The 26670-nt window shown below is 42.5% G+C and overlaps 1 protein-coding gene across 6 annotated transcripts in view; it reads right to left on the bottom strand.

The window, feature by feature from the left end:
* The window catches only part of SH3TC2 (SH3 domain and tetratricopeptide repeats 2), a 45390-nt gene that overhangs the window by 5067 nt on the left and 13653 nt on the right, over positions 1-26670 (bottom strand). For 4 of the 6 annotated variants that reach the window (XM_081900029.1, XM_081900030.1, XM_081900026.1 and 1 more), the window contains 15 exons: positions 24553-24657; positions 23197-23324; positions 21362-21467; positions 20298-20441; positions 18516-18711; positions 17902-17975; positions 17012-17207; positions 11946-12081; positions 11408-11459; positions 9597-11312; positions 8722-8902; positions 5959-6109; positions 4618-4740; positions 3128-3278; positions 1562-1758 (listed from right to left, as the gene is read on the bottom strand). In XM_081900029.1, the coding sequence (XP_081756155.1) occupies positions 1562-1758; positions 3128-3278; positions 4618-4740; positions 5959-6109; positions 8722-8902; positions 9597-11312; positions 11408-11459; positions 11946-12081; positions 17012-17207; positions 17902-17975; positions 18516-18711; positions 20298-20441; positions 21362-21467; positions 23197-23324; positions 24553-24657 (3656 nt within the window). Of the gene's footprint in view, positions 1-1561; positions 1759-3127; positions 3279-4617; positions 4741-5958; positions 6110-8721; positions 8903-9596; positions 11313-11407; positions 11460-11944; positions 12082-17011; positions 17208-17901; positions 17976-18515; positions 18712-20297; positions 20442-21361; positions 21468-23196; positions 23325-24552; positions 24658-26670 lie in introns of all 6 variants that reach the window. The other 2 variants (XM_081900031.1, XM_081900028.1) reach the window with 1 other exon arrangement.

The following is a 26670-nucleotide window of genomic DNA, read 5'->3' as shown; positions in this document are numbered from 1 at the left end:
GGCCGGCGGGGGCCGAAAGGCTTTGCTCCCCACCGCCAGCATTTTAAAAGCAGTCCGGGATAGCAGGGAAGCGCTTCCCGCTATCCCAGATGGCTTTTGAAGGCTTTTGAAGGCAGGCGGGGGGAGCAAAGACTTTTGCCCCCCGCCTGCCTTCCCGGGGGCTTTTAAATCGCCCCGGGACAGTGGAGAATTCCTGCTGCCGCCCGCCAGCATTTTAAGCAGTGCTGCTGCCCGCCAGCATTTTAAAATCGCCCCGGGACAGCGGAGAAGTCTCTGCTGTCCCGGGAAGGCAGGCGGGGGGGGGGGGGAAAGCAAAGACTTTCGCCCCCCGCCGGCCTTCAGAAGAGGTCGGGGGACAGACTGTCCCCGGACCAGGTCTGAAGGCGGTTTCCATAGGAACGCATTGATTGATTTTCAATGCATTCCTATGGGAAACCGTGCTTTGCAAGACGAAAAACTCGCAAGACGAAAAGACTTGCGGAACGAATTAATTTCTTCTTGCGAGGCACCACTGTACATTTGTGCCTCAAGCAGCATTTTTTGAGAGGAACTCTCCCAGTCATGGCACAGCTTCTAATAAGTTCAGAAACTTCAGCTGGTGCAGAATTCAGCAGCCAGGTTGCTCAGCGGGACAAGACAGTTCGAGTATGTTTTACCGATTCTGGCCCGACTACACTGGCTGCCAATTAGCTTCTGGGCCCAATTCAAAGTGCTGGTTTTCACCTATAAAGCCTTAAACAGCTCACAATTGCACTACGTCAAGGACTGCCTCTCCCCATATGGACTGACCCAGACCCTGTGATCATCATCTGAGGCCCTTATACATGTGCCTCCTCCACAAAAGGTCCAGAGGGTGGCAACGTAAGAATGGGTATTTTCTGCAGTGGCTCCCCATTTGTGGGATGCTCTCCCCAAGGAGGCTCGCCTGGTGCCTTCATTACATATCTTTAGGTGCCAGCCAAAAATGTTTCACTTCAACCAGGTGTTTAGCTGATTAACATTCTATGGCTTTTAAAATGTGTTTGTGGGAGGGAGATTATTGGTTTGCTTTTGTTTCATTATGAATTTTGTGTTCTCATATTTTGTTTTTATGTTGTGAATCAGCCTGCGATCTTCAGAAGAGTGATATACAAATTTTAACAACAATAACAACAACAACTCTGTTTCATACCTAGCCACAGAGAATGAGGTGGGATGGTCTAGACTGCCAGAGAGAAAAATTAGTGTCGAAGGGAAGTAGCAGGGCTATTGAAAAGCAAAATTAAGGTTCAAGACCTGTGTGTCAAACTGAAGTCAGAGGATTTGGAGGTCCAGGGAAGACTGAACAGGTTCTGGAACTGCAGCAAGGCAGAAGCCAGGACAACAGAGCACGTACATCACCACAAATGGGTGGCATTTTCTGGAACAATTCATGGCAACTGATGACTGCAGGCTCTTAGATTTTTAATGGGATAGTGAAAGACTTAATTTAAGCGCAAGGTCAGACGAAACGTAGCATGTGGCCTTGCCACATGTTTAGTGAGATTCATCACAGGATGTGTCACAGACTGCTGTCACTCACCTTTAGTTTGTGCAGGGTCAAATCTCCCAGGCGACAGTAAACCTTGGAATAATACATAGCTTCCTGAGTGCCTTGCAACAATGGTGAGCGCAGAGAGAGTGTCCTCAGGTAGCAGTCCTCAGCCATTTCATACATTTGCAGACAATAGTACACTGTCGCCAGGCGGTGAAAGGCAACCACTTCTTGCAGGTGATCTCCTTAAATTAGAATTAAAATTAAATAAGATTAATGATACATCCTACTAAAATACAAATGAGTACATGTTTGGTGGCTCTGAGTGCTGTATGAATTGAGAATGCTTCTCAATTCCCTTCTTTCTGAATTTCTATTCCCCCCCCCCCAAACAACAGAAAAACAATGACTTAATTTGTTTTGGTTGCACTGCTGCTGCTACTGCATGATGCCATTTTCCCTGGCTTTTCAATGCATATTCCAATCCCTATGTCCTAAAAAAAAAAATCTGTGTCACTGTCAATTTGATAGCATAAATTCATGTCAAACTCTTGACAGGTAGGTTTCCCATCAATTAAAACAAAATAAATATACATGTCATTATTGTCTCTGTTGTATGATTTTATTTATTCATTATGCATTTTTTTAAATGCAGTTTTTAATTACACAAGATTAGAAGTGTCCATTACTTCTATGGAAAGAGGGGGGAAATTCACAGCAAAGAAGGGATGGACTGAACGGCAATTCTGGCACTTTAATATAACTACAGAACAGACTATAAATCTGAAACTGGATGCACTTTTTCTAAAAGTAATTGCAGAAAATTTCTACTGAAAATCAAAAGATAGGAGGAGCAAAACAGATTTATACATTGACAGATTTAAGGAGATCTACACACTCTTCCTTAGAATGAATACACACTGCATTGTGGCCAATGGTAGCTAACCCACATTAAAAAGCTGGTTGAGTTTATGGATAATTGGCATAAAATGGTGGACTGGAACAAGTATCAGTTTATTTCAGTTAGGATTTTCTAGACAACTGGCTGCAGCCACACTAATATAAAGCCAATAATGTTAACATAACATAAGAATATAACAGTCCTGCTGGATCAAAGCCCATCTGCTCCAGCTCTCTGTTCTCACGGAGACCATGCGCATTGTCTTGGTTGGATAATTTCTGGTTGAGACATGGGAAGAATTCATTTAGGGAAAGATGAGCATATTTGGGGACTCTTCCTCAGTGACAGGGTCCCTAGCAATGAATGATAAAACTCCTTCTTTTCTTTCTTCAGTTCTTAAAATCAAGGCAGACCCATCTCCTTTGCTTCCAAACAGGTATCTATCTCCAAGAGCAACAGCAGAAGACATCTCTTACTTAGGCATTTGGTGACATTCTGCGCTCTTTTTCTACCTTTTACTATCTTGGTTTTGCAATGTAGCTATTTAAAATATTTTTAGCCTGCTCTTCACTGCAGAGTGAGTTGCTATTAAAATGTGTAATATAATAGTGGCTTTTCCAGGAACAAGCAGTCTCTCTAATTCCTGGTCCATTGCACCTCTCCCTGGGTGCCTTCCACAAGATGGCTTAGACATTACTGTAGTCCTTTCCTACCTACATCCACACTGAGCCTGGTTGCCAAGGTAGCAAATTCTAAAGCCTTCTCATAATTCTGGAGTCCGAGCTGCAGCTCTGTCAGCTTGTTGAACACTCTCAACTCAGTTTGCAGCACCTTCAGCTTCCTAGCCAAAGGGACAGCTCCTCCCTGGGGGGAAAAATGACACAATGTTTTCATGTCACTTCACAACTTCATACCATGTCACACCACCATTCAAGCTGCATATTAGCCCTTTGGAGAGAAGGACACTCCAAACAAAAGGGATATGCCATTATACCGGTCTTTTTCCACCATTAAGTACATCTAGCATTTCCCCTTGTGTTTACCAACAGCGTATTGTTAATTTATCATATAGCAAACAAGACATTACTCCTCCAAGTCACCCCTCCCATTCATCTCTACCCACCCAATATCAGCCACTTCCACATCCTCAAAGGAGGAGAACTTGGAATACATTTTAAAATTATTAACCATATTTGTTATTATTACAAGGTCTTCTAGAGGAAATTGTGGAGGAAATTGGAGTGCCATGTCTCTCTGTGACCGTTTCTCCTTCAAATTCCCATTTTCTAATGAGTCAAAATAAACCCAGCAAATCCCAGGTCTTGACATCTTCTTCTCATATGATAATTAGCATAAACACAGTCATGTATTCTGCCCTATCCCTTGTATCATTTGTTCCATTGGCTTTTGTCTAGAAACTGTAAGGCAGCCTTCTGCAGCTGGAGCTGATGGGAATTACAGTCCCAAACATCTGGAGGGCACCAGGGTCAGGGAAAACTGCAATAAGGGCTTGCCTTTAAGCTACATGTCAGCTCTGTTCAATTCAACCTTCTGCTACTACAAGAATGATGCAATGTGCAAACTTTTCTTAAAATCAAATAAAAATTCTCAGGATAAAAAACTAATTCAATCAAGGCTACAGTTGGAATAATCAGTCTTTTATGCATTCCAGGCTTTCAAAAATGCTGTGAAAAATAGCCTTTAATCAAGGGAGTTCACTCCTTTGTATCTAGCCATGCTACATGCTACATTGGTGCAGCAGAATATTTCTGCCTATGTTCCCCAGCTGAAACACAATCTCCTGCTTTAAAATAAGCATCCAGTGAAAACAGCAAGACAGAATGATAATGTTTAGTAAAGCCATGAGACAAACCAAGCCCACAGAGCCTCACTTCAAGTCCTAATGAAAACAGCCAGAGAACAGCAACTCTGAGGCATTCTCATATGACTTCACAACTACATTCTTTCTCAAGTGGAATATATTCTTGCTCATAAAGAGTCTGCAAACAGTATAGAAGCACTATAGTTCAATAAACCTATGAACAGTCACGAGGTGTGTGGAAAAGCATGTCTCCTTAAACTTCCTCCCTCTACCTCAGCATAGGCTATCTCAATCCATGTCAGTAATACTCAAGTGCAGTCGTGATAAGGAGATCTCCACAGATACAGACATAAGTGCCATTTTTGCTTGTGTAGTTGATACCCTGTAATAGTCCACTGCCTTTTGTCTGTTCCGGATCCCATTGAAAAAGACATCACCAGCCTCTTCATATAGTTCCATGGCCAAATGCAGCTCTTCAGATTTCAGTGACGTCTGTATGGCTGCCTGGGAAAGGGATCAGGTCACGGTAAGAGTAATGGCAGTATCATCATACAAGAAGAATGTAAGGTATGGCTAAAAGTTATGACTGAATGTTATGCCCAGCCCTTCGTCATTGCAGCATATATGCAATGTTCGTGTTTGCTCACAGTATAGTAACTACAGTGGTACCTTGCTTTTTGAACATCTCCGTTGATGAACGTTTCAGTTTTCAAACACCATAAACCCCTGTAAATGCTTCGGTTTTCGAACACTTTTCAGAAGTCGAACATGTCACGCGGCTCCCGTATTGAGTTTTCCGTACTGAGTTTTCGGTTTTTGAATGTTTCAGAACTCAAACGGTCTTCCAGAACAGATTACATTCGAAAACCGAGGTACCACTCTATATGAATGCCATTTGCTACTTACATCCAGGAGCAAACCAATTCAATATTCCTACAAATCAGTGGGGTAGTACTGGAATGGACAGAGTCGGAAGAGTCTGAATTTCTATTGCAAACATAAAGTCTTCTTCTCCAAAACTGTAGTGCACTCATGATTACGAAGGAAAAAGTGATTATCACATATACTAAAAGTTCCAAAATTATTGCAGACTTCCATTGATCAAGGGGCCAATGTCCACCTGCCTCACTCCATAGCTCCCCCTCTTTCTCCACCTTCCTTCTGTACTGTGGCATCTATTGCTACAACACTCTTCTATTTAACTCCCTCTTCCCCTCTAGCATTCATTGCCAGTCTCCCCGGGGGGGGGGGGAACATCCAAATGTTGCAAATAAATCCATATGCTTCAATAACATTTCTTCAATTTTAAATAATCACGGGGGTTCACTTCATGAGCTCTTCAGTAATGGAATTTGAGAGTTTGGGCACAAATAAACCTTTTATCAGTGTGCCGTGAATCATTGCACATTTCATACCCAAGTGAAGCTCTGAGCATATAAACCTGCATGTCAGTACAATATACAAGACTTGTGCCTCTCCCTCAGCCAAGATCTATTCAGTGTCCATCAACTGGTAGGAAATTTATTGCCACTGCTGACACTACTTCTCTTAGACACTGACTCAGCAATCACCATGCGCCAGACATTGTACATTAAATCAAAAGATAATGATTTTCCAGCAGATAGCAGTTTGCTATTTATTAGTGTTTGGAACCTCAGCTTGGCAATCTTACATCACAGAGCCGTTAGTTAGACACAACCAGGCCTCTTATTTTTACTTTACCTGCAAATACATTTCCACAAGTTCATCCTCTTGCATTTGATAGTAAAGCCTTCCAGCCTGCAGCCAGGCCTGCGCTGTTTTGACCGTTTCCTCCAGGTCAATGAAGATTCTCAGACTCTGTTTGGTATAATCCAGGGCCCGTTTCACATATCTGTGGGGTTGATGGAGGCTCCATTATGGCAAAGAAAATGTGGGAGCTTGTGCATCAAGTCAAAACAAACCAATCCTTTCTGACCAGCCCTGCAGAGCTTTCCTTGCATCATTGTTTCCTAAGTCCGACACAAGCTGAATGATGGTCCCCTTTCATTTAGTGCTAAACTTAACAGAGAAGCTCTTATAAAGCAGGTGGAATGGGTCAGGCATTTCATAATCACTTACTGTTCTAAGACCTCTACTGCATTTGGTGTAAGGAAAACAGTGGCTTCCACTGTAGTTCTGTTATCAAGGAGTGTCCTGCCATGGATCTATGCCTCTCCTATTCCCTACAAAATGAAGTCCAGTTCACACTGTGCAACAGAGAGTAGCCTCTCTATGGGCAAGAATGAGTCTGAGGTTCATAACTGGCAACATATTAAAAGTGTGTTTACATCACCTATGAAATCTGTTCCCTCCAATCGTGGTAAATGGATTGCACATGAGATGTTTGCACATTAGTAATGGGATCAATATCACACAGCAAACATGGCAAAGAGTAGGCCATCCAAGAGATAACTGTTTGTAGTTGTGATTTTAGTGTTTTTTTAAGGAAAAATAACTGCAACTGATGTCTTTTCATCTCAGTGGCTACAGATTTCTCTTTTCTTTCTTTTTTTTGGAAAATATTTTTTATTTGCTTTTACCAATACAAGTTTACAATCCAGCAATTTATATAATCATCTCTTGAGATTATCTGAATCTCGACTGCCTCCCCATCCCCTACATGGTTCCTTATTACAATGTTCATAACTGCATATAAGTCCATTCTCCAAATTTCATTTTTTCTAATCATCCATCGTTACATTGCAAGTGAGTCTTGGAGTCCAGCTTAAGTTTTAATTTGCTTACAACGGTCTCCTAAATAAATTATAAATTGTTCCCATTCTTTTTCAAAGTTCTTATCCTCTTGACTCCTGAGTCTCCCCCTTCGTTTTGCCATTTCAGTGTAGTCCAGCAGTTTGGCTTGCCCATTCTTCGCTAGCCAGGATTTTTTCTTCCTTCTATCCTTCGGCTAGTAACATTCATGCAGCTGTTGTCGCATATGTGGCTACTGACTTTTCAGTGACTCCTGTTCATCAGATAAATTATTTGCTACCATTCTTCTGGGAACCTGTAATCCTCCAGATCTTGCTGGACTACAACTCCCATCATGCCTGACTGCTGGTCATGCTGGCTGGTGATGATGAGAGCTGGCGTTCAACAGCATCTGGAAGGCCACAGATTCCCCAGCTCTGGCACAGAAAGATGCTATCACAGACAGCCAGAAGCAGTCACCCCAAATCTTTTTTTTAAAAAACCCTCTGGTGGGACAGTGCCACATGGCTGAGGAACAGTGAAATTTGCGTTTGAGATGATGGATGAATAAGGTGGCGGCAGGAGATGGGTGAGATTTAAGAACATCCTGTCTGCTCTAGGATGCAAAAGACATCTTTTCATGAAAGCTGTTGGTCATATGTGAAGTGTTTCTCTCCTTTTCAGACAGGCAGTATTGGAATGATGTCACAATGGCCTGTCAGTCTTCAGGTGAGCAGCATCAGCATGAGGTCACAATGCCAGTATTCCCCCTACAGAAAGGCAGTGTCAACACAGGGTCACATTGTTCTCCCTCCCTTACTGAAGCAGAGAGCGGCAGCATGTCTTATATAAACAACTATTTATCTCTTTCACTAGAAAAGCCAGAAGCCGGAAGTGGATACAGTCTCCTCCTCATGGAGGGGGCCCCTCTGTAACAGTATGTGGGTACAATTTCTTTTTTCTTTTATCAGTGTGTCTGTACTGTAGACACCAGTGTTTTCTTTCTGTACTGTAGACACCAGTGTCTCTCTGTCTATCTGAAATGGAGGGTGGCATGTAGTCAGAGAAGTGGCAGATAAGGAGTTGCGGGGCAGGCATTCCTACACAGTTCTTTCCATTGTGCATCCCTTTTCCTCCAGGGTAACCTGTAATCTTGAGCAAGGAGGCTTACAGTACAAACCTCCTCTTCGTATATTCCTTCCCTCTGAGCTCATTCTGACCTTTCATAGGAAGGGTAGCATTCAGATTCCTAAGCAATCATAACATAGCCAATACTGCAAACAAGCAGTGGTAACTTGCAAGTACACGATAGATAGCTGTATTTAAAATTAAGTGAACAATATTTATTCTCAGTATGCCCTGGGGCTAATTTACCACCTAATTTACCACCTGCACTAAATGCCAAAAATATTTTCCTGGGGTATTTCATACTATTTTTCAAAATGTTCAAAGCAGTGTACACCCCCCCCCCGGGCAATATAAAAACATTAAAAACTATGTTTCTCAATGGATATGGATACTTTTTGAAACAAATGTATGGTTTGCTTTAAGACCCACTGTGCCGTGTTTTGTGGCTGGTGTAGTTCATGCCATGTGGTCCGTAGTCAACAGTGGCATTTGAAATTTCATATTTAAAATTTAATGAGTTTGCACTAAAAATGATAAAAGTGAAAATAATTGAAGTTGTCTGACAACAAAATCACTGAAATAAAAAACATGGTTAGAAATGCCTCATTTTTTCCATCTTAAATGTTGTACATGGTGCCGACTCACCTGGTTGTCTGCAGACTCTGGTAGAGCTGGCTGAGGACCTGCAGAAGCTGCCCTTCCATTTCTTTGTCCTGGAGCTGCTGAGCTAGGAAGAGTTGGTGCTCATGGTAGATGATGCAGGTGCCAGTGTTGGGCTGCACTTTGCGATAGAAATGGCAGATGGACTCCGTGACCTGAAGTTGACCTGGGTCGCAAGACATTTAAAATTGTGGGGTGTAAAAACGTATTGCAGTCGAATACAACATTCCTACAATGCACATGCTGGGGAATGCTTTGTATCACTCAGGAGAAAACTTGCCAGTTCCTCCTGAGCTGGGACAGACTTCCTTTGCATGTGACTTAATGTGGGTGTGGCCTGTTCTTGGACAGAGGAGCACACGGCCTCCATGTTCTCCTCTTCTTGTTCTCCATTTTGGTTTCCTAAGAGTTAGGAGATGTGACTGCTGAGTCGCAGTCACTTGAGCCTATTTCCCTTATGGGATAGTTCACATAGTTATATGTTCTTTTGTAAATTAAGTCTGCCTTCAGGGATCTTATTGTGAACTGGATGATTGTAAGTAAACTAGTTTTATGTTAAGTTTAATCAGATGGTCGTGTCTATTCTTTTAGGAGGGATATAAAAAGGCAAACCAGGAATCTTAAGTAGTGAGGCTCAGATGAGCCAGCAACAAGCTAACCGCTGTGTAATTTAAAAAGGGGGGATGTTTGGAACTCTGCTAGCATATGGAACTTGCTAGCGCAAGTTAAGAAGAATATTATTAAATAATATATCCTCTCCTGCCTCCCTAAACATCCCAACAAAAATAAGGTCAAGGGAAAAGCAAATAGCACCCTCCACTTCCCCCCTCAACCCACGTCCCAATAGGCTAGCTACTCACTCATAATGTTGCTTGTGTTCAAGGCAACGGCCAAGGCGAGTTCATGAAACAGTTTGCTCTCATCTGTCTTATGCATCTCCACCTGGCACTGGGCCAACCACAGCAGAATCTGCACCAGCTCCAGCTGTGCATCATCTCCACCCTGCAGTTCAAAATACAACCTAACAGCCTGGAGAAAGTAGCATTCCGCTAGGTGGCTTGCCTGGCAAGAGACAGCCAGGCACCCAAAGTTGGATAAGGCAATGGCTTGGTTCCGCCTGTTGCCAGTCTCCTGGGCTTTGTTTAAGGCCCTCAGGTAGTTCTCTGCTGACTTCTGCACCTTCCCTTCTCCTTTAAGGGCGATGGCCAGAAGGTTGTGGACAACCCCGTCTTGTGTGATGCTGTCTGTCTGTCGCAGAGAACGCAGGAGGCGCAACATGATCTCTGATGCTTTTTCTGGCTGGCTGCTCAAAGCGTACACCCACCCCAAAGAAAGGGAGGACTCAAAAGCTTCCTCCTCGCCCATCACTTTGCCAAGGGAAACAGCCCTGTTCGAATAATGAACGGCTCCTTGTAACATGCCATGCTTGAGGTACATTTTGGATAACACTGCACAAAGGGCTCTCTCTGTGGGCACAGCTCCGTTTTCGTGGGAGAAGGCCAAGGCACAGCTCAGGTAGAGGCAAGCCAAAGCAGGGACGCTGCTTCTGCTTCTCCTGTCTTGGATCACTAGGAGCTTAGAAGCATTTGAAAGGATGAATCCAGCTCTCCAAATGGGTGTTGGTGCCCCTTTCACAGGGCTGGGAGGGGAAAGCCTAGCAGATGCCAAGGCAACATGCGGCAAGCACTTCTTCTCATAGAGGTAGGTCAGGAGAGGCATCAGGTCCAAAGAGGGTACACTGGAGTCCTGGCTAGAGACACTGGAGCACAGGAACTGCAAGCGTTCGGAGAAAGGCAGGACCTCGTCATACTTGCCCAGCTGCAAGAAGAGCCTGACCACAAGAAGGCAGGCCCGAGCTTCTAAAGCAACATTGCCCATGGCAATGGCTTCTCTCAGAATGTACATCATGACCTCAAGCTCATTCTCAGAACAGAAGCAGTGTCCAGGCAGGCAGGCCAGAAGGGCTACCCCTTTCCCAAGCATGGACAAGAACTTCTGCTTCATCTTCTGCTTCAGGTAAATGGCAGCAAGGTTTGTGTGCAGCGAGGCAAGCAGGGGCAGGTCATCAAAACCTCTGTCAATAGCGCTCATGGCTTCCTCAAAATACACTCGAGCCTGAGAGAACTTGGCCTTCTTGGTGCAGAGGCGGCCCAAGAGAAAGCATATCCGGATGTGAGCCCAAGCAAGGTGACCTCTCTTGGCCCAGTTCCTGGATGTCTCTAGGTATAGGACTAGCTCTTCCTCACTGGAGAAGCCATAGAAGGTGGAACTGAGGAAGGAAAAAGAGAGGTCATAGAGACTTTGGAAATGAGGCACATAGCCATCTTGGTTGAGAAAAGTCAATATAGGGTCAAAAACATCAGAGTCCTCCATGTGCCCAGCGTTCAGGTCAATAAAGAACTTGGGGTCATCAAGGTCATCTGGTTCTGGCAGAAGTAAGTGTTCCAGGGTAGAAGGTGAAGAGTCCCCAATAGGACTGGACTTTTCAGAACCACTAGGAGTGGACAAGCTATTGCTAGCCTGCTTCCCCCAGCTCTCAAACATCCAGCCATCCTTAAGTCCCTGAACAACTGCATCTGAAAGAGAGAGATAAGCCACAAGGAAATGCTTCCCCTCACGAAGATACATTTCAGGAAAAACAGCACCCACTTTCCCCTCCATCCATACTCACCTGATGGCATTCTTGGGTACATTGCCACAGGTTCAAAGCCATCTGTGGGACCCAGAAAAAGGGTGGAAAATATCCAGAATGAGATCATGGGAAGCAAGAAGGCTGCACCTCAAATACTGCACTAAAACCAAAGGCTTTCACTGTCTTCGTCTCACAACACATTTAGCTTGAACTTGGGAGATGTGCTTGAAGGGGAGAAGACAGGCGTAGGAGGCACTCAGAAGCACTATGACCCCGTAGGTGAAAGGAGAGCTAGTTGTCCATTCTGAATTAGAAAAGTTAATTTTCCAAAAGGAAAATGCTGACAAAATCTGGTTTTAAATTTTGATAAAAGTAGTACTATCTCTTTCATTTATATCGTTTGACCAGCTATTTAAGAATATGATGGCTCACTAATATTCAACAGTAATTGATGGTGGTGATTCAAAACATGAATGGAGTGAACAGTTGGAGGGAAATGGCAAAGTCGGGAATGACAGGTAGTACAGCACTTTGCTATTAGACAAAGGGCTGTATTAGGGAGGAGTGGATACTCACCAAGCCTGTACACAGAAGTGATGTCTGTTTGTGCCCATTCACCCAGAAGATTACTGTAATGCGTCTCATTGCCATTGGATGGAACCTGCAGAATGGAAGCGACTTCTTCTTCACTAAAAAATACTGGATTCTTTTGCCTGCGTTGGGGATAAAACATGGGTAACAGCAAGTCAGCGCTACATCCCATCATAATCTCTTTCTTTGCCTCTGCTAAGAGACAAAAACTGGTATCATTTCCAAGGAATGTGTAATATTTCCACTCCTTAACTACTGGTATTCCTTGCAGTAAAGCTGAAGCTGAGTATCAAAGTTTTAGATGTGGTGAAGGCATTGCGTTCCAAGGAAAATCTACTTTACCCAAAGTTAAGAGAGCAGATCTGAATATCGGGGGGGGGGGGGAATCTCTAGCAAGATAACTGGGTTTTTTCCACCAACCTGCTGGAAACAAGTTGTGAGGCAAACAGTGAATGAAAATGTTCTATATTATGTACAGAATGGCTAAATTAGGACTTGGGGAAACTAGGGTTCAAATTCTCACTCAGCACTGCAAGCAAGTTCATCCCTGACAGGAACCCACCATGGTATGCTTACAATGATTTCCCACTTCCTATTATTGACAAGTTGAATTGTTTTAAGGAATGGCAAAAGGTATTGTCTAAATTTATCTGGCAGGGGGGGGGGAACCCAGAATTAAGTTCAAGTTATTAACAGATGTGAAAGAGACAGGGGGTTTCTCCCTGCCAGATTTAAGGATTTACTTTGAAGCAGCAGCCTTTTACTGGTTGAAAGAATGGTTTTTTTCTGGAAGATACAGACGTTTTAGATTTGGAAGGTTTTGATAATGTATTTGGATGGCATGCATATTTATGGTATGATAAGATAAAGGCTCACAAAGGATTTAAAAATCATATAATTAGAAAATCTTTGTACAATGTTTGGATAAGATATAAGGATTTGTTAGAAAGGAAAACACTCAGGTGGATAGCACCATTGGAAGCTAACACATATAAAGGTTGAATATGAAAGCCAAGTGGTTGAAGTATAATGATATTTTGATGGAAGTAGGGGACCAATTTAGATTAAAATCTTATGACCAGTTAAAAGATAAATTAGATGATTGGTTCCAGTACATCCCAATAAATGAAGTGTTTAAAATGGATAAGAAAATTGGTTTTCAAACAGAAAAATCCAAACTGGAAATGGAATTATTAGATACAAAAATGAAAAGCCTATCCAAGATGTATAATTTATTGCTGGAATGGCATACGAAAGATGAACAAGTGAAATCTGTAATGATTGAATGGGCTAGGGATATGTGGAGCACAATATTATGGTGGTGGATTGGGAGAAATTGTGGAAAAAAGGAATTAAATTTACAGCATGTAATGTATTAAGAGAAAATTTGATGAAAATGTACAGGTGGTACTTAACACCAGTGAAGTTAGCAAAAATGTATCATACTCATGATAATAAATGCTGGAAACGTAAGGAAAAAGAAGGAACCTTTTACCACATGTGGTGGACATGCCCCAAGGTAAAAGACTTCTGGGAAAGGATTTATAATGAACTGAAAAAAGTTCATATAATGAACTGAACTATAATGAACTGAAAAAATGTGAAAAACACATTTATTAAGAAACCAGAAGCCTTTTTACTTGGTATAGTGGGGCGTGAAATCCCCAAAAAGGATGTTACTTTTTTTCTGTATGCCACAACAGCTGCGAGAATATTACTAGCAAAGAATTGGAAGAAACAAGATTTACCAACTATCGAAGAATGGCAGATGAAGATGATGCACTATATGGAATTTGCCGAACTGACTGGGAGACTCCGGGACCAGAGAGAAGAGACGGTGGAAGAAGATTGGAAGAAGTTTAAAGAATATCTGAAAAAATATGTTAATATTTAAATCTTAGATTAGCTTTGGAAGTAGATATAGGCTGTAGGGTTAGAAGTAGAAGATAGTGTATTTTAAAATAGTATTATTTGCAAGTGATAAAATGTGAAGATTTTTATGGTAAAAGTAAGCGTGATTAAAAAAATGGTTAAAAATTATGATATATGTAAACTGCTAAAGATGAAGTAAAATGAAAATCATATAGGGGGACTTGGGGAAGCCCACCTAACAATGTTTAGAAAAAATAAGGATAAGACAAGAATTTGTTTGTATTGGGGTTTTTTCTGTTTGTGTTGTTTAGTTGTGTTATAAAATGAATTAAAAAAAAATTTTTTTGGGGGGGGGGAAATACAATGATTTTCCAAAACAGATTTTTTAAAAAACTAAAATGTTAAATGCTATTACTGCCAGCAGAACAGCACCTAAACTATGACAAATAGTATTTATTTTAAATTGGTTAATTATTGTATTGATTAAGATAACTAATGAAACATTATTCCATCAGCAGACTTATTTTTGATGAAGAAGGGAAATGTAAAGTATTATCCTAGACATGGTGATTCAGAGGTAAGTCTGAGTTTGGTTTATGAGTTCAATGGAGATTGTTCCAAGGTGAGTGTGGGATTGTAGACTCAAGTTGCAATGTTATAGGCTGCAATCCTATACCTGAGAGTAACTCCCTTTGCATTGTTATGAAGCATGATATGTAGTTATGGCATTCATTATCCACTTACAGTAGAAGGAAAGTATCACTCCAAGAAAAAAATCTTTCCAGAGCATCACAAACTGAAAGTCTTGAGGAAGATTAACAGTGACATCTTGTGGCCACGACAATTTCACACACAACTCTACATGCATACATATAGAGCTCGAATGTACCTGAATTGGTTAGGATATACGCTTCATTTGTCTTCTAACTTACCTCCTGCATGAATAACATTTGTATGTGATATATGCAATAACTGTCAGGAGACAGCTTTTTTCAGTAGGGTCACCATAGCTTTGGAATGACTTCCCTAAGGAAGCATACCTGACATCTGCTTTGCAAGCTTTTAGGTTGAGGGTGAGTAGAAGGTAGGTTGGAATCTACTGGTAGTTCTCTCAAGCAATTTGCACTAGATCTGCAAAGGTTTCTAGTTCCCAAATGTTCAGCTGCAGCAGCAACAACAGATTGTTGTTTTCTACCTATATTAGGCTCCTGAAACAAAGAAAGCTAAGCAGAAATGGACTTCTGGGCAAGAGAATGATGTTTAGTTCAGTTCTCATCCTGGAAAACAAATTCCAAGGCTCAGAACATGCTCAGAGGTTTGTTTGTTTTAATTCCAACTTTTGCTTGGACCATAGTTTTCAAACCCATTACTTGAAGTGATACAATACCTTAATCAGAGCACCTGGACAAATCCTGCCACTAGAAATCCAGCCTCATGCTGCCACACATGTGCTAGTTAAGCCTTCACTGAAAGTAGATGTCCCAGAGGTATTAACACTTTATAGTCCTCTGACCAGAAGATAAACTACCTGAAATTGATTGAATTGACTACTGTAGGAAGTGCTAATGAACAACTAAGCTTCTCCACCATGTCAGGTAAGCTGTCTGTTTTACCTGATGTAAATCAGCATTTGCTCTGTCCCTTCAAATGGTGACTCTTTATTTTCATAAGCTTGCAAGTTGCACACACAGTAGTTCTGCAATTAAAGGCTACCATCTTTCTCTACTTTGTGCTTCTCTTCTATTAAAAATTCACCTGACAGCAGATGATTGCTTGAGAATATCTTTGGGACCAAGACCAACTACTATACATTAGTGCAATATTCACCAAACCATAAACCACTTTTGAAAGCCTTAGCAAACCCTCTTTAAAAACCCAGGATTTCCTTAAACTACAGCTGCAATCCTATACTCACTTACCTCAGAGTAAGCCACACGGAACTCTACAGGACATACTTCTGCATAGATGAAGGACTGCCATGTACACATTCGTTTTCTAGCTGTTCTTAAATGTGACCGAAGTATTCTCTGAATATTCATCCACTGATCTGAATATAATTATCTACTTGCTCTGAAACAAGGTTGTTCCTACAATAAACCCATCAGCTATGATCTGGAGTTCTATGATGCACCTCCACATGAACAGAAACTCCCCCATTCTTTTCTGTGTCCGGACAAGCACCATGCGCAATGCACACAGAGAGCTTTCCCCAATGTTAAAGTGAAAAGGGCATCATTTGCAATATTCTGTAAGCTTCAGAACTCACATGTGAACACCAGAGCTACTGGATTGGAGCATCTGCCCCCCCCCCGCTCTTCCCTCACTGCTGCCCTATCAAGCCAATTTCTACATACTGAAGAATGTTATCAGTTAATTGAAATTCAGAGCAAGAGATAAGATACAAGTTGTGCCAACATTTTTAAATGACATGCCTCACAGAAACCTGAAAGAGGCATAAGCTGTGGTGCTTTTGTCTCAAAAGCCTATTTTTTCATCACCTGAAATTATATATTTTAAATCTCCAGCCTCATTTTTAAAAAGATCTGGTCCTCACAGATGTAAGCAAACACATGAAGCTTAAATCAATTACTGCAGGGGACCATTTAGCATTTGGTGGGGGGAGAAATAATTACAAATAAATTCCAAAAGTAAAGAAAATGAACACCAGATTCTTCAAGGGTCAAGTCACTTTGTGGAGAAACAGGATGCAAGAACTCCAAAATATTTGAAAATGTGAACTGTCAAGCAAAAGTAAACAGATACTCTTATCTGTGTACTTCCTCTATGTGTTAACAAGGCCCCTTGATTGTTCAGAGATTAACTTCCCACCAGGTAGTGATCACCCATAGAATTGTACTGCTTGAGTTGCTTTGTGCCTGAGGCAAGGCATATCTTTAAACATCTCCATTTAACAAACTCATATTGACCTCACAAATCATTTCTATGTTATGATTTTGATTACATGCCTTGAGACGTTTTCTTAAGCAAAAATAAAAGTAAAAAATGGAATCTTGAGCAACAACATTTTTTTCTGTCTCCTATCCACAGCCCCCTCACACCTCACCCTACAAAGAAAAAGATCCCAAACTTGATTTCTGCATTTATGCAATAAACACCAATTGTGTCTTTATCCCAGGCCACAAGTGTGTTTTCCCCCCTCTGTGGGTATATCACACTTACATCGGCTCACAAGTCTCGGGATCCACACATCTGGTTTGGACAAAGCCTACTGCACCGCTGGTTGTGGATTTCCCTATAAACCACTGGAGGCCTGGAATGAGAAAGCCAGTGACCTCTATGGTGTCCCCTTTGCAGAAGCTCAGCTCGTCCCATCCTCTCCCTCTGTGATCTTCTGTAGTTGTGCACCTCCCTTGGCCTAAGAAATAAAACAAAAATGTCCCTCACTTCAGCAGGCTGAACAATTGAACCATTCTCTCTTACAAACAGTGACCAGTGGCAGAGAAGGGCATGCTTATGGGTTGAATGTGGAAACAAGGTCCCTTTGTGTCCCATAACATTTGCGTTTTGTCCTGTCACTTCACCTGAAACCACAGCTTATTCTTCTTAAAACAGTCCCCCTTAAAATGAAGACAGAAGAAGAAGGAAGCTTGGGTAAAATGTTTGCCTATTTCAGCTTTCAGCGTGAAAGCATTTGGGGTGAAGGTAGGGGATAATCACTACTATTGCGAATGTTCACACTTTTTGTGTCAATTTGCCATCACCGTCCCCTCATCTGTTGCTTTGGCAGTACCCCAACCCATTAGGTGCTTCCTTTTTCATAATGTGGTTTCAGTCAATTAGGTACATCACATAGTAAATGTAATGATGTCATGACACTATTCTAGCCAATTAGATTTGATGTCACTGAGGGCAAATGAAGCTAATTTAGCTGATGTTTCCACTTCTAATTTAAACAAATGATTAAAAAATGGAAACTATGTACTGTGCAAATCTAAGACATTCTAAAAATCCTGCAATCCCCCCCCCCACTTCAAATAAAGAGAGAAGCACGCAATGGATCAGTCTTAAGTCAGTTATCTACAATTTACCCCCAATAAGATTGTCCTCACCAATCTGCAAAGAGCCAGGTCCGCTGATTTGTTTGGAGATACCACAACTCATTGGATAGTTCTTCAGGAACCACCTGTGGATATGAAGAGCTATGAACAAACACTCTATTTCTTTCAGAGTAGAGTTGTACCTTGGATCCCAAACACCTAGGTATTCAGACGTTTTGGCTCCTGAACGCTGCAAACCCAGAAGTGGTGTTCCTGTTTGGGAACGTTCTTTGGAACCCAAACGTCCGACGGGGATTCCATGGCTTCTGGTTGGCTGCAGGAGCTTCCTGCCGCCAATCAGAAGCTGCACTTTGGTTTCCGAACATTTTGGAAGTCGAATGAACTTCTAGAACGGATTCCTTTCGACTTCTAAGGTACGACTGTACTCTTTGCTTCACATTTGGGGGTGGGGAATGGTGCACACTAACCTTTCATAACATAATTGCCAATAAAACTGATCTCAGGATGTATTTACAGAGGGCAGGTATATTAACAGCAGCCCATTTTACCCTCAGAGATAAGAATGTTTTCATTCTGAGCGTTTTACTCTGAGTGAACCCAGGTTATGGCTACAATGGCTCACAATTTTGGCCCTGTGTATAGATTGCCACAGCAGCTCTACTTACTGATAAAAAGGATGGGGCAATGGTTCCATGGCTGTGACAGGGACCAGGCCCCTCTGGTCATTCAACAGAGATGTCCCTTCCCATTTGGTGTCATGCCCAATGTCTTTCACATGGACGAGCTCATTTTTGGAGAGCTTCAAATCCTCCCCTTCTTCGTCTGTCAGGACACCAACCACAACCCTGGCAAAGAAGTTTCCTGCAGATGAAAGAAGAATTGATAATGGTCAGGATTATTGTCCTATAAACAGCTTGGAAGCCCTGCTCCATGTGTTACTACCTTCAAACTTCAGCTTGGAAACCACAGGAAGCCAGGCTTTTTCTGCCATGGTGTCACAATTGTGGAATTCCCTCCCCAGAGACCTTGTTTGGTCCAATCTCTCTATTCCCTTGCATAAAATCGTGTGGACTTTTCTCTTTAGGAAGACCAAGTTTAAAGCTATTTCAAATTGCAGTGCTTTATGAGCATTGGCTACATAGCTGCATTTGTGTTTTACTGGTTTTGTTTTCGTTGTACTGATTTGTAACTTGCCTGGGTCTTACCCACCTTAGAGAAAGGTGAGTAACAAAAGTAACAAGCATGATACCAGTGAAAATTCTGTGGGAAAATTCCTGTCCTGCAATGACCACTTATGAGGGCAAGAGGGTGCCCAGCAGGTCAGAACCATGTCTTATTATGAAATCTCCTCTCTGAAGCAACCATTTGGAGGCTGGGATGTGGGCTCAGAGGCAGAGAATTGTTCAGTGCATTATCTCAGGATCCAGTTGCTCCCTGACCTCATGTTTGCTTCAAAAAGAATTTTGTGCAGAACGATTTTGGGCTCCTTGTGTTGACTATATGAAGTGATTTGCTCACAGTGAACTTCCTTTCTGGTAGTCTTTGGTCAGGGTTGGTGCCCCTGTTACATATGGAAAAGCCTGTCACCATCTTCATGGTGTTTTCGGAGAGAGGTAAAGCCTTCCTGGTCACTCAAACATTTTAAGTAATTGAGATAATCTGGGTCTTTCTCAGTTTGTATATCTGTGTTTTAATTGGGGAGTAGGCAATTTTTTGGTAGCTTTTTAAATTTTAGTTTTTCTGTAATGTTATGGTTTTATATATTATCTCATATATTATTTACTGTAAGCCACCCAGAGAACGTTACATTATAGGATCTAAGTAAATAGTACCTGTCTATTGCACACTTTTGCTGGGGACTATTCCTCTCGCTGTGGGTTAAAGCCTCAGCGCCTAGGACTTGCCGATCGAAAGGTCGGCGGTTCGAATCCCTGCGGCGGGGTGCGCTCCCGCTGCTCGGTCCCAGCACCTGCCAACCTAGCAGTTCGAAAGCATCTCCGGGTGCAAGTAGATAAATAGGGACCGCTTACCAGCGGGAAGGTAAACGGCGTTTCCGTGTGCGGCTCTGGCTCGCCAGATGCAGCTTTGTCACGCTGGCCACGTGACCCGGAAGTGTCTGCGGACAGCGCTGGCCCCTGGCCTCTTAAGTGAGATGGGCGCACAACCCCAGAGTCTGTCAAGACTGGCCCGTACAGGCAGGGGTACCTTTACCTTTATTCCTCTCACCAGAACCAGATTTTGGGGTTTGAGGCAGGTAGGACCCATTTCCAAAATCTACCTACTTCATACCTGCATGGTCCCACTCCGGCCTTCCCTCTCCTGTCAACATAAGTCCAGAGCAACCCACTTAAGGGCCCACCTTACAGATATGCAGTGTTACGAATCCAAAACATACTCCTAAAGGGATATTTGGAGAGGAGCTGTAAGGCTGGCTTCATATTTCTCACCTTCCTGAAGCAGAAGACCTAAGTACATAGTGGCCATGTGATCCTCGTCTAGAGCAACAGTTATCTCGGTGTCCTCCACCAGAGCACAGTTCAGCCAGTACTCAGGGGTGAAGAGAAGATGCTCCAAACAGCAGCCCACATAGCCTGATCCACAATAAAAAAGGAAGAATGCAAACGTATCATGCAGCAGTGGTTTTCTCAGGTAAAACATTTGACACAGAATGTCGGTCATTCTTCAGGCCCACGCCTCACAGCCTCAGGGCCAAACTAAAAACGTTCTATTTATTTCTCAAACTTACACAAGCCGTCTCTCAGCAGGAAGTTTCAGAAGTAGTTAAAAATCAAATAAGCCAATAATAATAATAATAAAACCACAAAACAAAAATTTTAAAGCACAATAAGCTTTTTTTAAAAAAATCCTATAACGTAGAAGAAGGGAATGTTTTTCTGTCAAGGGCCACACTCCATTAGGGATAATTTGTCAAAGGCTGCCTGTTGGGGTAGGGAGGGCCAAACCCAGTAGTGTCTGGGGCCATGGGCAAATGAAATGTGTGCATCCTTTTCTCACTGCCACCCCCTTCTCTCTTGTTTGATAACCAATCAATTAGCTGATCAACAAATTAATTTCACTTTCCTATGCTTACAACATCATAATTTTGACCCATGTGCCCTTGTCTGATCCTCCCTTCCAGCTCTTCGCTATGCATGGATCTTTTACAACCTTTCTAGGGTTGAAACTGCCTCTTATATATGGAAATGAAACCACTTCAGCCTTGTTTCTTTCTCTCTTCCTTGTAGTGTCTCATTTGACACCATGAGCCATGGTATCATCAGAGTGGATTTCGTTCCACCCCAGCCTTGCCTTGTTGGAAAGGGGGAGCAGTGTGTGAAACTGGACCTTTTTCAATATAAATACTGAAAAGAGACACAGAGACAGAAGCTTTCTTTCTCTCATATCTTAAGAGTCTAGTCCTGCCCACAGCAACTTATATAATGATCCCCACATTCCACCCTCAAGCTCTCCTGGTGGAAAGCCAGTCTCCCCTCAGTTCCATGTGATCTACCGAGTGCTAAGTATGTTGAAAACTTCCAGATTTCTTCAATGGTCCTGAAAGAGAGTAGAAAGCGACTGTCCTGTGCCTGGATACAAACCAGCCGGGCTGACAGCTCCTGCAAAAAAGGAAAGCAGGAAAGACCATGGGAATTTTGTTGTGAATGAACATGTGCTATATTCTGTGTTTCTTCTGCTTCTGCTTCTGCTTCTTCTTCTTCTTCTTCTTCTTCTTCTTCTTCTTCTTCTTCTTCTTCTTCTTCTTCATCCAACAATGGCATTTGAAATTTGAATTGTAGATTAAGGGTCATGATTACAGAAAGACAATACAACCCTGCCCTACATAGAGAGAGATTAGCTACTGACATGAGCCAACAGTGTGATGAAGCAGTAAAAAAAGGTTGATGCTATTCTAGGCTGCATCAGCAGTAGTATAGTGTAACCTGGAATACTGTGTCCAGTTCTGGGCACCACAATTCAAGAAGGATCTTGACAAGCTGGAACATGTACAGAGGAGGGCAACCAAGATGATCAAGGGTCTGGAAACCAAGCCTATGAGGAACGGTTCAGGGAGCTGGGCATGTTTAGCCTGGAGAAGAGGTGACTGAGAGGAGATATGATCACCAACTTCAAATATATCAAGGGCTGTCACATGTAAGATAGAGCAAACTTGTTTTCTCCTGCTCTGGAGGATAGGACTCAAACCAATGGCTTCAAGTTACAAGAAAGGAGATTCCAACTAAATGTCACAAATAACTTTGTGACAGTAAGAACTGTTTGACAGTGGAACGGTCTCCCTCGGGAGGTTGCGGACTCTCCTTCCTTGAAGGTTTTAAAGCAGAAATTGGATGTTTACTGCCCTGAGCTCTTTTGAATAAAGATGGTATTGCAAATAATGTGAAGAGGAATTTAAAAATGGTGGGGAATTTAAATAATGGTGGGGATTTTTTAATTTAAAAAAAGCTTTCTGAGTTTTAAATAACTTTTCATTCAATTTTAATAAATTGAAAATGTGTGGCATTTATATAATCTCAATTTGGAAAATAAACAGCAAAATGAAATATTTCTGATTGAGATATTGTATTATTATAGTTATCAACAAGAACAACAACAAGAAGAAACCAAAAAAGGAGGAATAAAAGAAGGAAAGAAATAAGCATTAAAAAAATCCATGAATGAATGATAAAAAAAAACATACAACATTTCTTGGGTACATTTGTCAACATTATTTGTGTGGCAAGTTTTGTAGTTATAAAAACTTGAAGTGTCCAGTCACTTTGGAGCAGGGATAGTTACACAGATGTGAATGCGAAAATAATTATGAATATGATTATGAGTGTGATTGAAGGGATAAAGGGAATCTGTGGGCTCCAAACCTTTTCCTTTTATAGGATCAATCTAACCATATTGAGCTATATGTTGCCCAGGCGGGGGACTGATTGTTCTTTTTGCAACTACAGATCCAAGAGCTTTGTTGACAGCCGTGATGCCAACACTCAATGCCGTCACATTGTCACCTAGTTACAGTGACAGGCATGTCAGGAATAATAAAAGCTGGCAATTCACCTCTGACTGCTTTATGCAGGCATGTGAAGAAACAAAAGCATGGCTCAGTACTAGAGCAGATGTTTTGCTCCCAGAAGATTCTAGGTGAAAATCCTTGGCATTTTCAATTTAAAAGATCTCAAACACCAGACATGGGAAGGACCCCTCGGTTTGAGATCATGGGAGAGCTGCTGACAGAGTAGACAATACTGAGCAAGATGGCACAATGGCCTGACTTGGCATAGGACAGATTCCTAATTTGCTACCCATGAGGCGCTTAAGAAGTAATAGCAACAACTTTACCTTGAAAAGAGCACAGACATCTTTGTCGTCATTTTCTAAGGCCCACAGCTTCTTTCTGGCTGTCTCCTGCAGCTGGGGATTGGGGCCCTGTCCCGAGCGACTCTTGACAGAAAATGAGAGGGCAATCTCTTTAAAATTAAAAAGAGAGAGAAAGAGAGATAGGCAATTAAAGAAGATAAAACACTAGATACCTTTGTCCAGCATTCTGCATGGACCACCTCTACTTAGCCTAACTGTGAGCATTAGTGAGCATCAAGGGGGATTGAATGTTTCTATCATTCATCTACAGATATGTAATCAAAATCCCCATCACACCTTGTTAGATTCCACAGATTAGACTGGTGGGTTTACAGTTTTTGGAGACAAGCTCCCCATCTCAAATAGCAGGTGTCTTCAGGGGGAAAAACGGGAGTGAACTGAGATGCTCAGCACTGGAACAGGCAATGTGGCTTCAGGATAGGTCAGGAGAGGTGATCTGGCAGGGCTTACATTGCACTGTTCCTCCTGATCTTTCACTGGAACTCACTGGAACTAAAGCATTCAGTTTATTTCACTTGTGGAAGATGCTGTTTCTTGAAATGCTTCCTGGGTTGTAGGACAGGCAAGTCAACTCACAGCAACAACATGTTTGCCAGGTCCAGTCTAGCATACTCTGAATGGCAAAGGGTCACCTTGGCTATGTTCCCCAAGAGAATCACTATCCGTCTTGTTGAGACCAGCCAGACTTCTTTGTTACTCCATCTTTCTACAAAAACTGCCACCAGTTAAAGTGCCAGCTACTGAAGTAAGAGGTTTTACCCTCACTGAAGTCCTGAATTCCAAAAGAGTGCCTGGCAGCTTCTGGCTCACCTTCCCCATTCATAAATACCCCACATCAGGATTCATGCAGCATTTTCAATGAAGATTCATTTAGATGTTGTTGCAAAAAATAATAATTTACACCCAATTCATAATAAGTTATCACATGGGAATTGGTGGCTATCTGAGGATATGTCTGAGAGTGGAACCTTTGTGTTGTTTTTGTTATAATTACAGTAAGTGAAATGTGTCCCTTTAAACCTAAATGGAATTATGCACCATCTATGGATGCTGTTAGCCCCTGGAAAGATGTTGGGTGGTACAGGTCAGACAATAGCGCATCACTGTCCCATTCATACTGTCTTCTGCATTGACACCTGGAATTACAGACACTGGCCTGCTATAAACTCTGTTCCCTTTCCTTCTTAATCTTCTGCATTGCTAATAAGTCATGCAATGCAAACTACGTCATTATCTCCTCCAGATAAATGATCTCGAGGGCTGGCTCGTTAGTTACAGGTGTTAAAAACAAAAGGCAGCAATTAGACAAACACTTACCATTTGGGAACCCTTCCCCTACAGCCAGTGACACGGACTCAGTTTCCAGAGTGCCCTCTCCTATTTGTGCAGACTGACTTCCTGGATCCAGTTCCCTGGGGTTACCTGACAAGTCACCATGTAGGCAGAAGGACCACTGTCAACTTTTTTAGAAGAGGGAAAGCAAGGGCATAATACAGGAGGCCACCAACCTTTCTGGGCTCGTGGGCATATCTGGAATGTTGAAAGAGTGTTGTGGGTACCTTCCCCTGTGCCTGCCTCTCTCCCCGGGGCCACGTCACCACCCACCGTGACACAGACAGACAGACAGGAAACAAGCTCAAGTGTACGTACGTACACACACACACACACACACACACACACTTTGTTTTTCCAGGAGAGCAGGGTCAAAGTCAGATCCAGTAAAATTAAAACATATCACATTGAATCTGCATTATTTTACATGAGATCACTAAAAAGACACATCAAATTAAAGTACTCTATCACTGTAAATGATTTTTAAAAAATCATACATTTGTTGCTTGCCATTGACCCAAGGCATAGATTCCTATTGAGTTTCATGACTTTAGCATAGGATGACAACAAAACCACCAACAAACTGCAGAAAACATCTGTGTGCCCAGAGGTAAACTATTAGTCGTTTTGGTGGTTTTGAAGGGATACTTGTGCCTCAGATCCATGATTTTGCACCAGGGCAGAACAAGAAAGCACCAGATTCTTACACTTCAGTCAATGGAGGCAGATGTGATCTGTGATTTGATGGGGGGGGAAGACTGTGGGGGGGAAATGTGCAATTCCAATAGGAAAGTGTATATCCTCTCCTCCCCCCCCCATCTGACCCCTTTCTCCTATGTGGCCATTCCATTTTCTTCCTTCACCTCCCAGATCTCTCTCCCTTCCCTCCTACCCTCTCAGTTCCTCTGCTTTCTGATCAGGAGCCGATTTGAGTCATGAAAAGTGATGCCCTCCTTTTTACTCTCCCAACTTCCTCCTTCAACGCTGGGTACTTTTCAAGTAACCACTGTCACCACCTCATGACAAGAGGGGAGGCTTGTTGGGCATGAAGGGAAGTCCTCAAGTGCACCATTGGGCTCATGTGACCACAGCTGGTAAACTACAGGCATTGTGAAAGGGGATATAGCGATATATAATACCCCAGGGACTTCAATATGAGTGGCAGCAGTTTTTCTGCAGTCCCAAACAGAAGTCTTCCCAAGCCTTGCTACTTAAGACCTTTCCAGCTGGAGCATGGACTTAAATTCCACACAACCCAAACATTTCCTGTCCTCTGCTAGTGACTTCCCCAAATGGGAAATCTCTCACCAAAGGACCACCACCATTTCCTTTTGTTCCTGGCACTGACTCAAACAGGAGCAGCCCATGTGGTAGGGAAGAGTCACAGAGCCACCCTCGAAACAGCATCGCTATGGCCACTTACCTGAACAGGGTGGTGTCAAGGCTGGGACTGCAAGACTGGTGGCAGTGGTCCTGCCAGTGCATCCTTGTGGGCTTGACCTCACCACCCCGCAGTGCTTTTCACAGAAGTAACAGTGAGGCAGGCTCCTCAGCTCCACCCTACCAGGTGTGTTGCTACTGGACTCAGAGGCTCCAGCCCTGACTTACATATCTTTTCTGCTCATGAATTTGAAAGGCACAGATCTGGTACATCCACATGGATGTCAGAAAGGAAGGACTACTACTGATGGGCCAGGCTATCTGGTCTGAGTGGGGAAGAAACAGTTCCCACAGAATATTTTTAAAAACAGAATATATTGGTGATCGCTTAGCAGGGGCTGGCATGCTGCACCCTTAGATTGGGCTGTTGTAATGCTCTGGGGATAAACGATGTGTTATTTTAACTGGCTTTAAAAACACACACACACAAAGAATGGCCACCTTGAATGTTCTGGAGATGAAGTGGGTGGAGGGCTGTGAATTATTGAAATTAAGAAAGAACTTGGACATGTTAAAAGGAAAGTTAAAAACTTGTTAAGAGGCCATGCATGTAACCCACAATGTATTTGAAAGCTGCCTCCAGAGTTCCTCCCTTCCTGTGTGTTGGAGAATGAGTGGGCTTTTTTCGTTACCACTAATGGAGCACTGATGGTTTCTGTATCT

Source organism: Podarcis melisellensis (genome assembly GCF_964234715.1).
Source record: "Podarcis melisellensis genome assembly, chromosome: 2".
In the NCBI taxonomy this organism is placed as follows: Eukaryota; Metazoa; Chordata; class Lepidosauria; order Squamata; family Lacertidae; genus Podarcis; species Podarcis melisellensis.
Note: the sequence above shows the minus strand (reverse complement) of the source record. Positions and strands in the feature narration are given on the sequence as shown.